The sequence below is a fragment of the Eschrichtius robustus genome, chromosome 17 (genome assembly GCF_028021215.1).
Source record: "Eschrichtius robustus isolate mEscRob2 chromosome 17, mEscRob2.pri, whole genome shotgun sequence".
NCBI lineage: Eukaryota > Metazoa > Chordata > Mammalia > Artiodactyla > Eschrichtiidae > Eschrichtius > Eschrichtius robustus.
Genome location: NC_090840.1, coordinates 51,537,430 through 51,550,103, shown reverse-complemented (window position 1 = coordinate 51,550,103; position 12,674 = coordinate 51,537,430). Strand labels below are relative to the sequence as shown.

The following is a 12,674-nucleotide window of genomic DNA, read 5'->3' as shown; positions in this document are numbered from 1 at the left end:
AAGTCAAGTGCAACTGCTCCCGAGAATAAGTCCACAGTATGAAAATCACAAACAATTCCACTGTGAGAGGATTTTATGCCTTGCTTTGTTGAAAACCTTTTTCCCAATCATGTAATTTTGGGTTTTTTTTGCAGCCTGCTTATTATAAAATCAATGATATTTTACAGGAAAACCTTACATCCTGCAGGTTGAAAAAAAAAAAATCTTCTCAGCCTACCTAATGAAATGGATTTAACTTTTATGGTTTTTCTTTAAAAGCTCTTCCAGTAGTTTGGCAGAAGTATTTGGAGATACTTTTATTACTCATCGATTAACCCAAACTGCACACAATTACAACTACCAAATAACAGTTACTGAAAATAGGTATTAAAGAAACAAGTTTTGCTACAACAAGCAAGCACTGCCATGTGTCAAAGCATATGTGACCTTAAATGTGTCAGCCTGGAACAATACACATGCACAAACATACATATTTCAACAAGAAAAGTGAGCCTTACCTATGGGAAATGAAAGAAAAGTCAACTCAGCCCCAAATTAACTACCTCACTGGTTGACCATAGAGCCGCCATCATTCAAGATGTCCCTTCAGGTTTAGACATTTTCTTTAAAAGGTCGTTATTGACTGGTAACAGTTAACACATTCACCTTCTAGCACTTGTTATCAGATTGCATGATAAGGAAATTTAGGGCTGCAGTTACAGCACACTTTTACAGCTTGCTTTACCTTGACAAGGCACTTGCAAGGATAGGATCCCATTGTCTTCCCAATGGATGGCTCTGCTTGGGCCTGCCTCTCACTCCTCACACACACTGCCGTGCAGCTAACGATTCCCTTACCTCCCCCTCAGAGACTGGATTTTCACACATCGTACTCCCAGCACATGCTTGGTACAGCAGGGACAATCAGAAAAGTTTGTTTTGTTTTGTTTTGTTCTGCTTTACATGAGCGAACTGAGGCCCAGAGAGGTCAGCTGACTTGCCAGGATTCCAACCCTGGGCCCTGATATCATTGCACACACTGCCTTTTCCTTACCCAGCCCAGTAATCTAGCCTCTGGGAGAAGAGAAGGGGGCACGAGGAGAAAGGCTGGGGCTTGGGTGAGGAACTTTAAACAGAGGTGGAGTGGGGCCTCAAGGAGAAGCTTTTCCTGCACTTCTGTGCCCATCACATCACAAGGCCTCCTGCCTTCCCTCAGATGCACTGACCCACTGGAACATTCTCCCAGCTACTCTGGAACTCTGTTTCTGCTTGCCCATTTAGGTCACCTTTCTTGGGCCTAAAGCCAATTTCATTTACTTTGTTTTATACCTGAGTGAAATGAGACACTGAGCAATTCATCTTCTTCTCTAAGTCATGCCCACAAACTCCCATCCAGTTTCCTTTCTCACCTGGCCTTCCCCTGCTTGCAGACAATGGAGCATTGAAAGCAGTTGTTTACATTGACCTTTTCATTAATTCGAAGACAAAGTCTTCTAACGCCCTCTTAGATGGTACATAACTGAAGCAGAAAACAAGCTTAGGGTTCATCTGGAACCTTCCCTTTGGTGTAAAATAAGGATCGAGAATCAGAAGGTACAGAACACAGGAAGAAGAGTGGGCATAGCAGCAAAGTTCAGTTTTCATAAACTCAGGGACTCATGGCTGGAAAGCAAATCAGAGTATCGTCAAGTCTTACTTTTTTACCCGAATCCATGCAACGGTGGACACCTATCCTCAGGACGCACCTGGCCAGAGATTTTACTGTTGCCCTTCTTAACCGTGCTGGCCCCAGACAGAAATCAGAAAAGCTTAAGCTTGAGGTTAACAGGAAAGAAATGGCTCAAGGTCACGGTGGTGGCTCTTCCTCAGGGAGTCAAGTTCAGAGACCTGCAGCCCTGCTTCCTGCACCCTCCCTCGACCAGATTAAGCCTCAAAGGGGCCGGGGGTCGGGAGGCTTGCCCAGCTGCTTACCTGTGCAGACAGTAGCTCTGAGCACCTTCCTGCCTCTGAAGAAGGCAGCAGTTGGAGAGGTGTTTGGGGAAACTGCAGTGCAGGTAGAAAAGGTTTTTCTGGCCCAGTCCTGTCAGCCCCAAGTGCTAAAATGGAGCTTGGGGGCCTGGAGGATTTGGGAGGGACAAGGGGCCTGGCCCGTTCAGCGGGAGGCCACAGAGGAATAGGTACACCCCCTTTCTCCTTGCTCCACAAAAGGCAATTTAGCTGTGCGTAATTGAATGTGTGTGACTTCAAGAGAAAGATCATAGGTTCATTTCCCTTTTTTCTGGCTCAAGTTAACAGATCTTTCCCTACTCAGAGGCTTTTGTAAAAGAATCCTCTGCAGAGAAAGGACACGGTATTTAAAAGGTACGACCAATGAATCAGTGCTACTTTTTCACTCACCTTAGCTTCTTCATTCACGTCCCAGGTGAAGGAAACAGCATTATATGCAATCTCTTCAATGTTGCCAATCGTATTAAAGCTCTCCTTGTAATCAGCTGTGACATGAAAAAAGAAAAAGGTATTAAAAGAATCAGCGTTACTGGGTGACATGTATTGAATTATCATTTTTCCAATGGGGAAATTGCAGCTTTGCCTATTCTTCTGTCTGTCTCCATGGCAACAGTTAAGGATTTGTGCTTGCTGATAATCTTTTACTAATATTTACTCTATAAGAATGTAAGCGTGTTCCTCTATTAAAAGAGTAAACCTAGGTGAAGCAATGTTCCTAACTGATTTGTTCATTAGTTTCATTTTTAACTCGGTTTATAAATTTCTTCCTCCTGAGTGCCTTGTCACCTACCTAGTCCCTCTCCTACTCACTTTTCTGCCACTTAATTTTGCCGGCAGTGCCAGAGTATTCCATAGGGATCATTTCATAGGACAGAATATTCTCTTTATCAGCCGGGCAGTGTCTCCAGGGCTTCAGTGAAGAAATCCAAGAGTGCAGAAAAACTTATTTTTTACTTCTTTTTGGATTTAGGTACAGAGAATTGAGTCAGTCGTACTCAGCTCATTACCACCACCTGTCCCCTCAAGGCCCTCTCTTATTTCTTTATTTATGTAATATTTATTTATTCCTTTTTCTTCTCTCTATCCCCCACCCCCAAACACAATAGCTATCAACATGTTTGCTCTGTATCCTTATGAAGTAAGTTGGGTTGATTTGCCTGTGTACATAGTTTTCATTTTCACAAATTGTGCCGAACTGTGACTAGGGTTGCCAGATTTAGCAAATATTTGGATCGTACTCTAAAAAAGTATTTGTTGTTTAACAGAAATTCAAATTTAACTGGGCACCCTGTATTTTATCTGGCAACCCTCGCTACGGACCTTTTCAGACGTATCCACATTGCTGGTTGTATGCCTAATCCTAGCTGTGGCTGCATAGAATTTAGTGGTGACCATCAACTACAATTTACTTATCCCCTCTCCCCAGAGATGGACGCTTCAGTGGTCTCCAGCTCTCTGGTACCAGAGACAACACTGTGATATTCCTCTGTCTCCACTGTCACTGCCTTAGTTGGTCTTCAGGTCTAGACACGACGTTCCTAGTCTTAATCCTCACTACTTCCTGAGGTTTTTAGCTTATGCTTACCATCTGGATTTTTCCCCTACTCTTGGCCCCCTTGGATATGACATCCTACCTTCACTCCATCCCTTGTGTACTAAGTAAACATTGGCCATGTCCTGCTTGGCTGGCATGACGGTAAGGCCCATCTGCTTTTCTTTGAGGTCTGGTTCACTCACAACTTGATCACCTAATCACATATGTTCTTTTTTTCTAAACTTCCATAATTATTTATCTAAAATGAAAACTCTAATCATGTGCTTTTAATAATGTTTTTAAGGCTAGAACTTGCACCATGACCTATCATATGCTTTGCAATTAGACCCTGCACACTCCTCTGTGTCATCACACTCCAGCCCCACAATGGGGGCCACAGGAAGGCTCAATACTAATGATATTGGAGGTCTTTTTGTTTATAAAATCTTTTTGAATATGTTTCTCTCTGAGTTAGGATGAGCTATTATGATTGACTTCCAGTATAAAGTATAAAGTGTTCATTGTCTACAAAATTTGACATGTCTCTGGCCAAATGGTCATTTCCTCATCCTGTGTTCTAAGTGGTCCTTATCACTCCAGGGCTGGTGGCTTCTTGAGGCTTCAGCAAGTTCTCTATGTTAATGCTGTAAAATTTTGAAGTCTGCTTTCCTAAAATTCACATATCTGATCATTTTTAGATCATTTCTTCCTCATCTATCACAAAATCTAAATTCATGTGATCCTTAACCAAGATTTTAATTACCTTCTCTTACTAATGCAACTCATTTTGTTTGTGTGAATTAGGTTGGGAGAAGTAGGACTCCTATTTGATTTTTCTATCCATAACACAAAAATAATAAAACAAAGTCCATAATAATAATATTAATAAGTTTAGGGGGAATTCCCTGGCGGTCCAGTGGTTAGGACTCAGCACTTTCACTGCTGGGGCCCCGGTGGATCCCTGGTTGAGGAACCAAGATCCCGTAAGCGGCGAGGCATGGCCAATAATAATAATAAATAAAATAATAATAATAATAAGTTCATAATAATCCATAATAAAACAAAGTCAGTTTGATTTTGTGTTTTTCAAATAACTCCTTATTACTGGGACCTGGATTGCTGGTTAACTTCAGAAAAACCTACTGAGATGTGCTCTCCAGAATGGCCCTCAGACTCGCTTCCTATAATGGGTCATGTCAATCTATACTCTGACCAGAATTCTATTTCCCCTCTTTCTCACCAAATTTCTACTTTTGTGGCCAATCCAGTGGGTACAAAGTGGTATCTTAATGATATTATAGTTGCATTTCTTCTATCACCTATGAGTTCAAGCATCTCTTCACATCCAGGATAGCCAACGAGGTGTCTCCTTATACAAACTGCCTATTCATGCCCTTTGTCTATAATTTTATTGGTTTCCTCAGGGAAACTTTAAAGCAAAACTATAGATCTTTACATTTTAAATAAAGCACACACACTTTAACATAGAAGCTTGTGTGTTCACCATAGGAAAGTCGTATACCATGAACAAATAAGAAAAATATTTAAAAGCAGGCACAATCTACTCACCCACTACAAACACATCTGTGTAGACTTCATTTTTCCTATCTCAGTCTCTGTCTCCCTTTCTCCAAAATATGTAAATATTTTTACACAATATTGTAACAATTATTTTTAAATTTGCTTCTTTTCCCTTTAATACATCTTCAGCATCTTTCCATGTCACTAAATAAAATTGTGGAAAATAGTTTTAATGTCCAAACACTATTATATTGGATTAAAATAAAATGCTATAACTTTATTTTGCCCCTATTGGTCCCTTAAATGATGTATAATACTTTGCTACCTTAAATAGCGCTTCATCTAATTATCTTTATGGCAAAATAGTCATATATACTTCATTATTTCATTAACATATATTCTCAGAAGTGAAATTAATAGGTCAAAGGCAAATATATTTTTAAGGCTTCTAATTCACTTTGTCAAATTGCTCCTGGAAAGGTTAAAGCAGTTTATATTCACAGTAACAGTGTGTGACTTCCTGTTTCCTGAAACTGTCTCTTTCCAAGTTGGTATGCAAAGCATGCTAACATTATTTTATTTGCAATTCCTTGATTGCTAAAGAATAGAACAGTCTTCTATTTGCTTTCTGGCTCTTTGTGTTTCTTTATCTTCTTTCTCTTTGTTTTTAAAATTTATTCATTTATTGTAACAGTTTATTGTTCTGTCTTTTGCTCGTTTTTCTCTTAGGGAATTCAAATTTTCTTATTGATTTAAAGTAAATATTTAAAGCTAAGCGATAAAACAGAAAGCAAAGGGAAACGATTTTATATCCTACAAGTTTAAAAAAAGGCTTTATGACTATATTTCAGATGATTTTAAATACAAACCTGTGCTTTCAGCAGGCCAGCCAGTTTCTTAAAATTTTGAAAAGAAAATAGATCACTGAACTTAAAGAAACTGAGTTCCCTGATTCTTCATAGCTATTTGTTTTAAAAGATAGTCTTACAATTTTTTTTTGCAATTTTTAATAAGCATTTTTTAAATCATAAATCAATCATAAATTTAAAAAGCAAATGCCATATCTAGCAATAAAGAGAAATCAAAATGGTTTGGTCAAACACTTAACCTAGATCTTTTTAAGTTTTTATTTTTCCACACCTTCTCTACCTGAAAAATTCCTCCCCTAAAAAAATGTGTTAGCTTAGAAAAGTAAAGAATTTTAAAAACAAATGCAATACAAACACAAATAAATGCTTTCTGGGTCTTGCACAGGGTCTCTGTCAGTTTCTCTCTATCATGTTCACTTACTCAATCAACAAATGTATTGAACAAATATTTACTGTGTGTTCCCTATATACTGGACAGCGTCCTCACGCTTAAGAAACAGCAGAAAACAAGACTAGGTCCCTGATCTAAAGGCACTTACAGTTCAGAAGGAGACAGAATACAAATAAGTAGACAAATAAATAAATGAAAAACATATTATGTTTAATATGCTTTTTATGGCAAAAACAAAAAAACAAGACTGGCGAGGCTACTTTTTATTGGGTGGCTACATTACCTTGCTTATTTCCTTCATACTACATATCAATGTTTTATTTATTTGTTTATTTATTTAATACCGCCATTTCCCATTAGCTATACATGCTATGTAAAGGCAAGGAACTTAACTTAAATACTGCTACTTTCTCAGTGTTTAACATTATCCAGATAAGATGCATTCCATAAGTTTGTTGAGTAAATGAATGAATAATGGCTCCATGAGCAGTCTAAACAAAAAATATAACTAAGAGACTAATGTCACACACTCTTCTTTAACCTTATAAAAGACATATCTGGTCTTCTCTACCCCTTTGTTTTTAGTCTCTAAGCCACTCACCTATAGATGGTAAAACAGCTCTGCTATCGTGTGGTGACTGTCAAAGTTTTGTACACGACTTACACACATTGATATTGCTTTGTCCACATGCATTTTAGTCTAATAAACAAAATGCTAATAGATGTGTCTCCTGTTTCTGAAAACTGTCTTTATGTCCTTTGATGACTGTTGTTTGCTTAAGGGTTCATGACCCTTGGTGTAGGAATAAAACCTCCGCAACCTGTTGTTAATTCTTCCTGAATTTATTTCCTCAGGAAAGTTTCTCAAACCCAAATTTTGTAAAGGTTGATAGCTGCAACCAGTAAAAGGTATTGTAGGACTTCCCCGGTGGCGCAGTGGTAAGAATCCGCCTGCCAATGCAGGGGACACGGGTTTGAGCCCTGGTCCGGGAAGATCCCACATGCTGCGCAGCAGCTAAGTCCGTGCGCCACAACTACTGAGCCTGCGCTCTAGACCCCATGAGCCACAACTACTGAGCTCAAGCACAACAACTACTGAAGCCCGTGCACTCTAGAGCCCGTGCGCTGCAACTACTGAGCCCACGCGCTGCAACTACTGAAGCCCATGTGCTTTAGGGTCTGCATGCCGCAACTACTGAGCTCGCATGCTGCAACTACTGAAGCCCACGTGCCTAGAGCCAGTGCTCCGCAACAAGAAGCCACTGCAATGAGAAGCCTGTGCACCTCAACGAAGAGTAGTCCCCGCTCACCACAACTAAAGAAAGCCTGTGCGCAGCAACGAAGACCCAACGCAGCCAAAAGAAAAAATAAGGTATTGTAATGAGCTGGTGTAATGAGCTTAGTTTCCTAGAGCTGCCATAACAAATACCACAAACTTGGAAGTTTAAAACCACATAAATTTATTCTCTCACAGTTCTGGAGCCAGATGTTCCAAATCAAGGTGTTGGCAGTATTGGTTCCTTTTGGAGGTTCCATGCCTCTCCTAGCTTCTGCTGGGGGCTGGCAATGCTTGACATCCCTGGACTTGCAGGCATATCACTCTAATCTCTGCCTCTGCCTGCACATGATGTACTCTTGTGTGTCTCTGTGTTTCTTCCCCCTTTTTCTTCTCTTCTAAGGACTTGTCATTGGATTTAGGGCCCACCCTAAACCAGGATGATCTCATCTTGAGATGCTCAGCTTATTACATCTGCAAAGACCTTTCTCCCAAATAAGGTCATATTTACAGGTTCTGCGACTTAGAATATGAACATACAATTTTTGAGAGTTACCATCAACCCCTGCATCTGAGATTCCCTCCTATGATTGAAAGTCATGTGATTTGAGTGTATGGCTTATTCTTGTATGAGAGCCACTGTAGCTAAAAAATAATCACCCTACTTTAAAAGGATTTTAAAGCATTTAATTGTGAACATACAGGCATGCCTCCGATATATTGTGGGTTTCATTCCAGACCACCCCAATAAAGCCAATATTGAAATAAAGTGAGTCACACAAATTTTTTGGTTTCCTAGTGCATATAAGAGTTATGTTTACTCTGTATTGTAGTCTATTAAGTGTGCAATAGCATTATGTCTAAAAAAACAATGTACAAACCTTAATTTAAAGAGATTTTATTGCTAAAAATGCTAACCATCATCTGGGCCTTCAGTGAGTCATAATCTTTTTGCCAGTGGAGGGTCTTGCCTGGATGTTGGTGGCTGCTGACTGATCAGGGTGGTGGTAAATGAAGGCTGGGGTGGCTGTGGGAATTTCTTAAAATATGACAACAATGAAGTTTGCCGAATTGATTGACTCTTCTTTTCAAGAATGATTTCTCTGTAGCATGCAATGCTGTTTGATAGCATTTTACCCACAACAGAACTTCTTCCAAAATTGGAGTCAAACCTCTCAAACCCTGCCGCTGCTTTATCCACTAAGTTTTTTTCTTTGCTCAACCATAAGAAGCAACTCCGCATACATGAAAGTTTTATCATCAGATTGCAGCAATTCAGTCACATCTTCAGACTGAGTTGCTAACTCTAGTTCTGTTGTTATTTCTATCACATCTGCAGTTACTTCCTCCACTGAATCTTGAACCCCTCAAAGTTGTCTATGAAGGTTGGAATCAACTTCTTCCAAACTCCTGTTAATATTGCTATTTTGACCTCTTTCCATGAGCCACAAACGTTCTTAATGGTATTTAGAATGGTGAATCCTTTCCAGAAGGTTTTCAATTTACCTTGCCCAGATCCATCAAAAGAATCACCATCTATGGCGGCTATAGCCTTACAAAATGTACTTCTTAAATAATAAAACTTGAAAGTTGAAATTACTCTTTGGTCCATGGGCTGCAGAATGGATGTGTGTTAGCAGGCATGAAAACAACAGCAATCTTATAGTACCTCTCCATCAGAGCTCTTGGGTGACCAGGTGCATTGTCAATGGGCAATAGTAATATTTTGAAAGGAATGTTTTTTTCTGAGCAGTAGGTCTCAGCAGTGGGCTTAAAATATTCAATAAACACATGTGCTGTCATCCAGGCTTTGTTGTTCCACTTATAGAGCACAGTCAGAGTAGATTTAGCATATTTCTTAAGAAACCTAGGATTTTCAGAATGGTAGATGAGCATTGGCTTCAACTGCAAGTCACCAGCTGTATTAGCCCCTAACAAGAGAATCAGCCTGTCCTTTGAAGCTTTGAAGCCAGGCATTGACTTCTCCTGTCTAGCTATGCAAGTCCTAGATGGCATCTTCTTCCGATATAAGGCTGTTTCGTCTACACTGAAAATCTCTTGTTAAGTGTAGTCACCTTTATTAATTATCTTAGCTAGATCTTTTGAGTAACTTGCTGCAGCTTCGACATCAGCACTTGCTGCTTCACCTTGAACTTTTATGTTACGGAGATGGCATCTTTCCTTAAACCTCATACACCAAGCTCGGCTAGCTTCAAACTCTTATTCTCTAGCTTTCTCACCTCTCTCAGCCTTCACAGAATGGAAGAGAGTTAGGATCTTGCTCTGGATTAGGCTTTGGTTTATGGGAATCTTGTGGCTGGTTTGATCTTCTATCCAGACCAGTAAAACTTTCTCCATGTCAGCAGTAAGACTGTTCTGCTTTCTTATCATACGTGTGTTAACTGGAGTAGCACTTTTAATTTCCTTCAAGAACTTTTCCTTTGTATTCACAACTTGGCTACTGTTTGGAGCAAGAGGTCTAGCTGCTGGCCTGTCTTGGCTTTTGACATGCTTTCCTCACTGAGCTTAGTCATGCCTAGCTTTTGATTTAAAGTGAGAGATGTGAGACTTGTCCTTTCACTTGAACACCTAGAGGTCACTGTAGGGTTATTAATTGGCCCAATTTCAATATTGTGTCTCAGGGAACAGCGAGGCCCGAGGAGACAGAGAGAGATGGGGGAATGGCCTGTCAGTGGAGCAGTCAGAACATATACGTTTATCAGTTAAGTTTGTCGTCTTGTATAGGTGTGGTTTGTGGTGTCCCAAAACAATTACAATAATAACATCAAAGATCACTAATCACAGATTACCAAAACAAATTCAGTAATAATAAAAAAGTTTGAAATATTGAGAAAATTACCAAAATGAGACACGGAGACGTGCAGTGAGAAAATGCTGTTGGGAAAATGGGGCCAACAGACTTGCTCCATGCAGGGTTGCCCCAAACATCCAATTTTTTAAAAAGCAGTATCTGTGAAGCATCATAAAGTGAAGCCCAATAAAACGCTTCATATTACATTTCGAATGGACTCTTATTTCTTTAAAAAAATGATGAGGCAACACAAAAACTACATGTTTTGTACACTGGTTGGTAAATAGCTATTGAATACTAGCATCTACTTGGTGAGCATGGGGATATAAATAGAAATATGGCTTAGATGTTTCCAAAAAGTGACATGATGGGACAAAACTACAATTGGCTAAAACAAGTTTCTCAAAAATGTATGTCAGCTGAATCTGAGTTACGAAGGTAGTTCTTATGAATCTTAGTCATTCACACAAAGGAATAACCCTAAAGTACACAACCAGCTCAAACCATCAGAAACAACGAATCCCTGGGAAGAAGAAATGAGAGTTCGTCTAATGAAATGAGTGAAGTTGATCTCACTGTTAATGTCATGTTGCTGGTGATAGAGTCAAACTTTCCAGGGTCTGTTCTCAGGCTGGGTGTGTCCTCGGCATGGCAGAGTGAGGCATATGGGAATGCACAGCCATAGAGATTCTCTAGGGCCTGTTAGGACGACCTCCAAAGACGTAGACTGATTGATAGTTTCTGGATTCTCGTAGTTTATAGGCTTGTGTGGATGTTCTATAAAAGTGATAATCAAATGCTGGGGTGCATCAGAATCACTGGAGGACTTTGGTAAAATGCAGATGTCTGAGGCCATTCCCAGAGATTTTGATTCAGCAGGTCTGGGATGCGGCAAAGAATCTGCCTTTCTAATCAGCGCCCAGGCAGGGCTGTTGCTGCTGTTCTGGAGACCATCCTGGGTAGCATGGATCTATGGCAAATTGAAATGACTGAATCCTTTGTGTGCATTTGATTTATCCCACATATAGTCTTAGAAAGCACTAGGTATGCCTTGATGTAGTCTTAGAAAGCACTAGGTATGCCTTGATGTCCTACATCAACTACCCATGACGTCCATGAGACAGACTGTTCTTCTTCCTCAAAGGTCTCCCCTCTTGGGCGGACGTCAACACCACATACAGGAGGACCAGGCAGTTACCTACGTGGTGAGACGTGGGTACCACCTGCTCCAAAACATTTGCTATTCTCTTGCCTGGAATCCCATCCTAGAACTCACTTTCCTTTGGGAACAGACACTGTCATCTCCTGAGGTGAAAATGCAAATGCTCCTGGGACAGTAGTAACTGCCACAGACTGAGAGCTTACTGAGTGCCAAGCCTTCCACCGACGTTATCTCATCTAATCCTCACCACCGCTCTGGGAGGTAGGTATCAGCATCCTCCTTCTACGGAGAAGTTAAGCTGCTCTTGAAAAATAACGTGGCTGGTAACAGACCAACCTGTGATTTGAATCTAGGTCTGTTTAATGCCAAAGGCCATACTTTTAACCACTGCCTATATTTATCTTGCAAATTAAACACTAAATGGCCACCAGATAGTAATATCTTACAGAGAAAAATCATAGCATAGCCTACGTGGCAACTCACTGGTAGAGAAGTGCTGGGGGAATGTAAGTTTGATGATGTGGAGAGACTGGACATTTTTGGACCACTGCAAATGCCTTGACAAAGGAGGGCAAAGTCAGGGGTGTGTCCTGCAGACCCCAGGAAGATGGATCTCACAAACTAGCCCTTCTGAGAAAGCAAGGGATGTCGGGGCAAAGATGATAAACTCGATAAAGTGTTTCAGCAAAGGGCTGCTAGGCACACGTGGATGCACAATACTTTCTGTACGTTTTTGGCAAGTTATATTCTATGCTGAAATCACGGGATTCAATTCTATTTTAATTGTTATGGAAAGCAGGACGGTGAATCCTTTGTTATCTTTTTAATTTTTTTTGCGTGTAATCAGTGGTCTGTTAAAAGGTTTTTAAATTCAGACTTTTGTAGATTGAGTTTTCTTCAGACTGATTGTATGTGTAAGTGTGATTCTGGAATGCGGTCAAAGGAACTATTAATTCCTTCACCTTAATTAAGCTTCATGTGCTTGGTAAATTATAAATACCACTTTCAATTATTTTTTGTATGTATTGTTGGAGATAAAAAGAAGTGCTGTAATTAAAGTAAAAATTGCTTCTCTTTTGAAAGGTGTGGATTCTGCCTGAACTAGTGTAATAATGAAACTGGA

At 40.0% G+C, this 12,674-nt stretch overlaps 1 protein-coding gene across 1 annotated transcript in view; it reads right to left on the bottom strand.

Annotated features, from left to right (window-relative positions):
- Positions 1-12,674, bottom strand: part of GRHL2 (grainyhead like transcription factor 2) — a 111,736-nt gene that overhangs the window by 55,207 nt on the left and 43,855 nt on the right. The window contains exon 7 of the mRNA XM_068525664.1: positions 2,377-2,471. Coding sequence (XP_068381765.1) covers positions 2,377-2,471 — 95 coding nt within the window. The remainder of the gene's footprint in view (positions 1-2,376; positions 2,472-12,674) is intronic.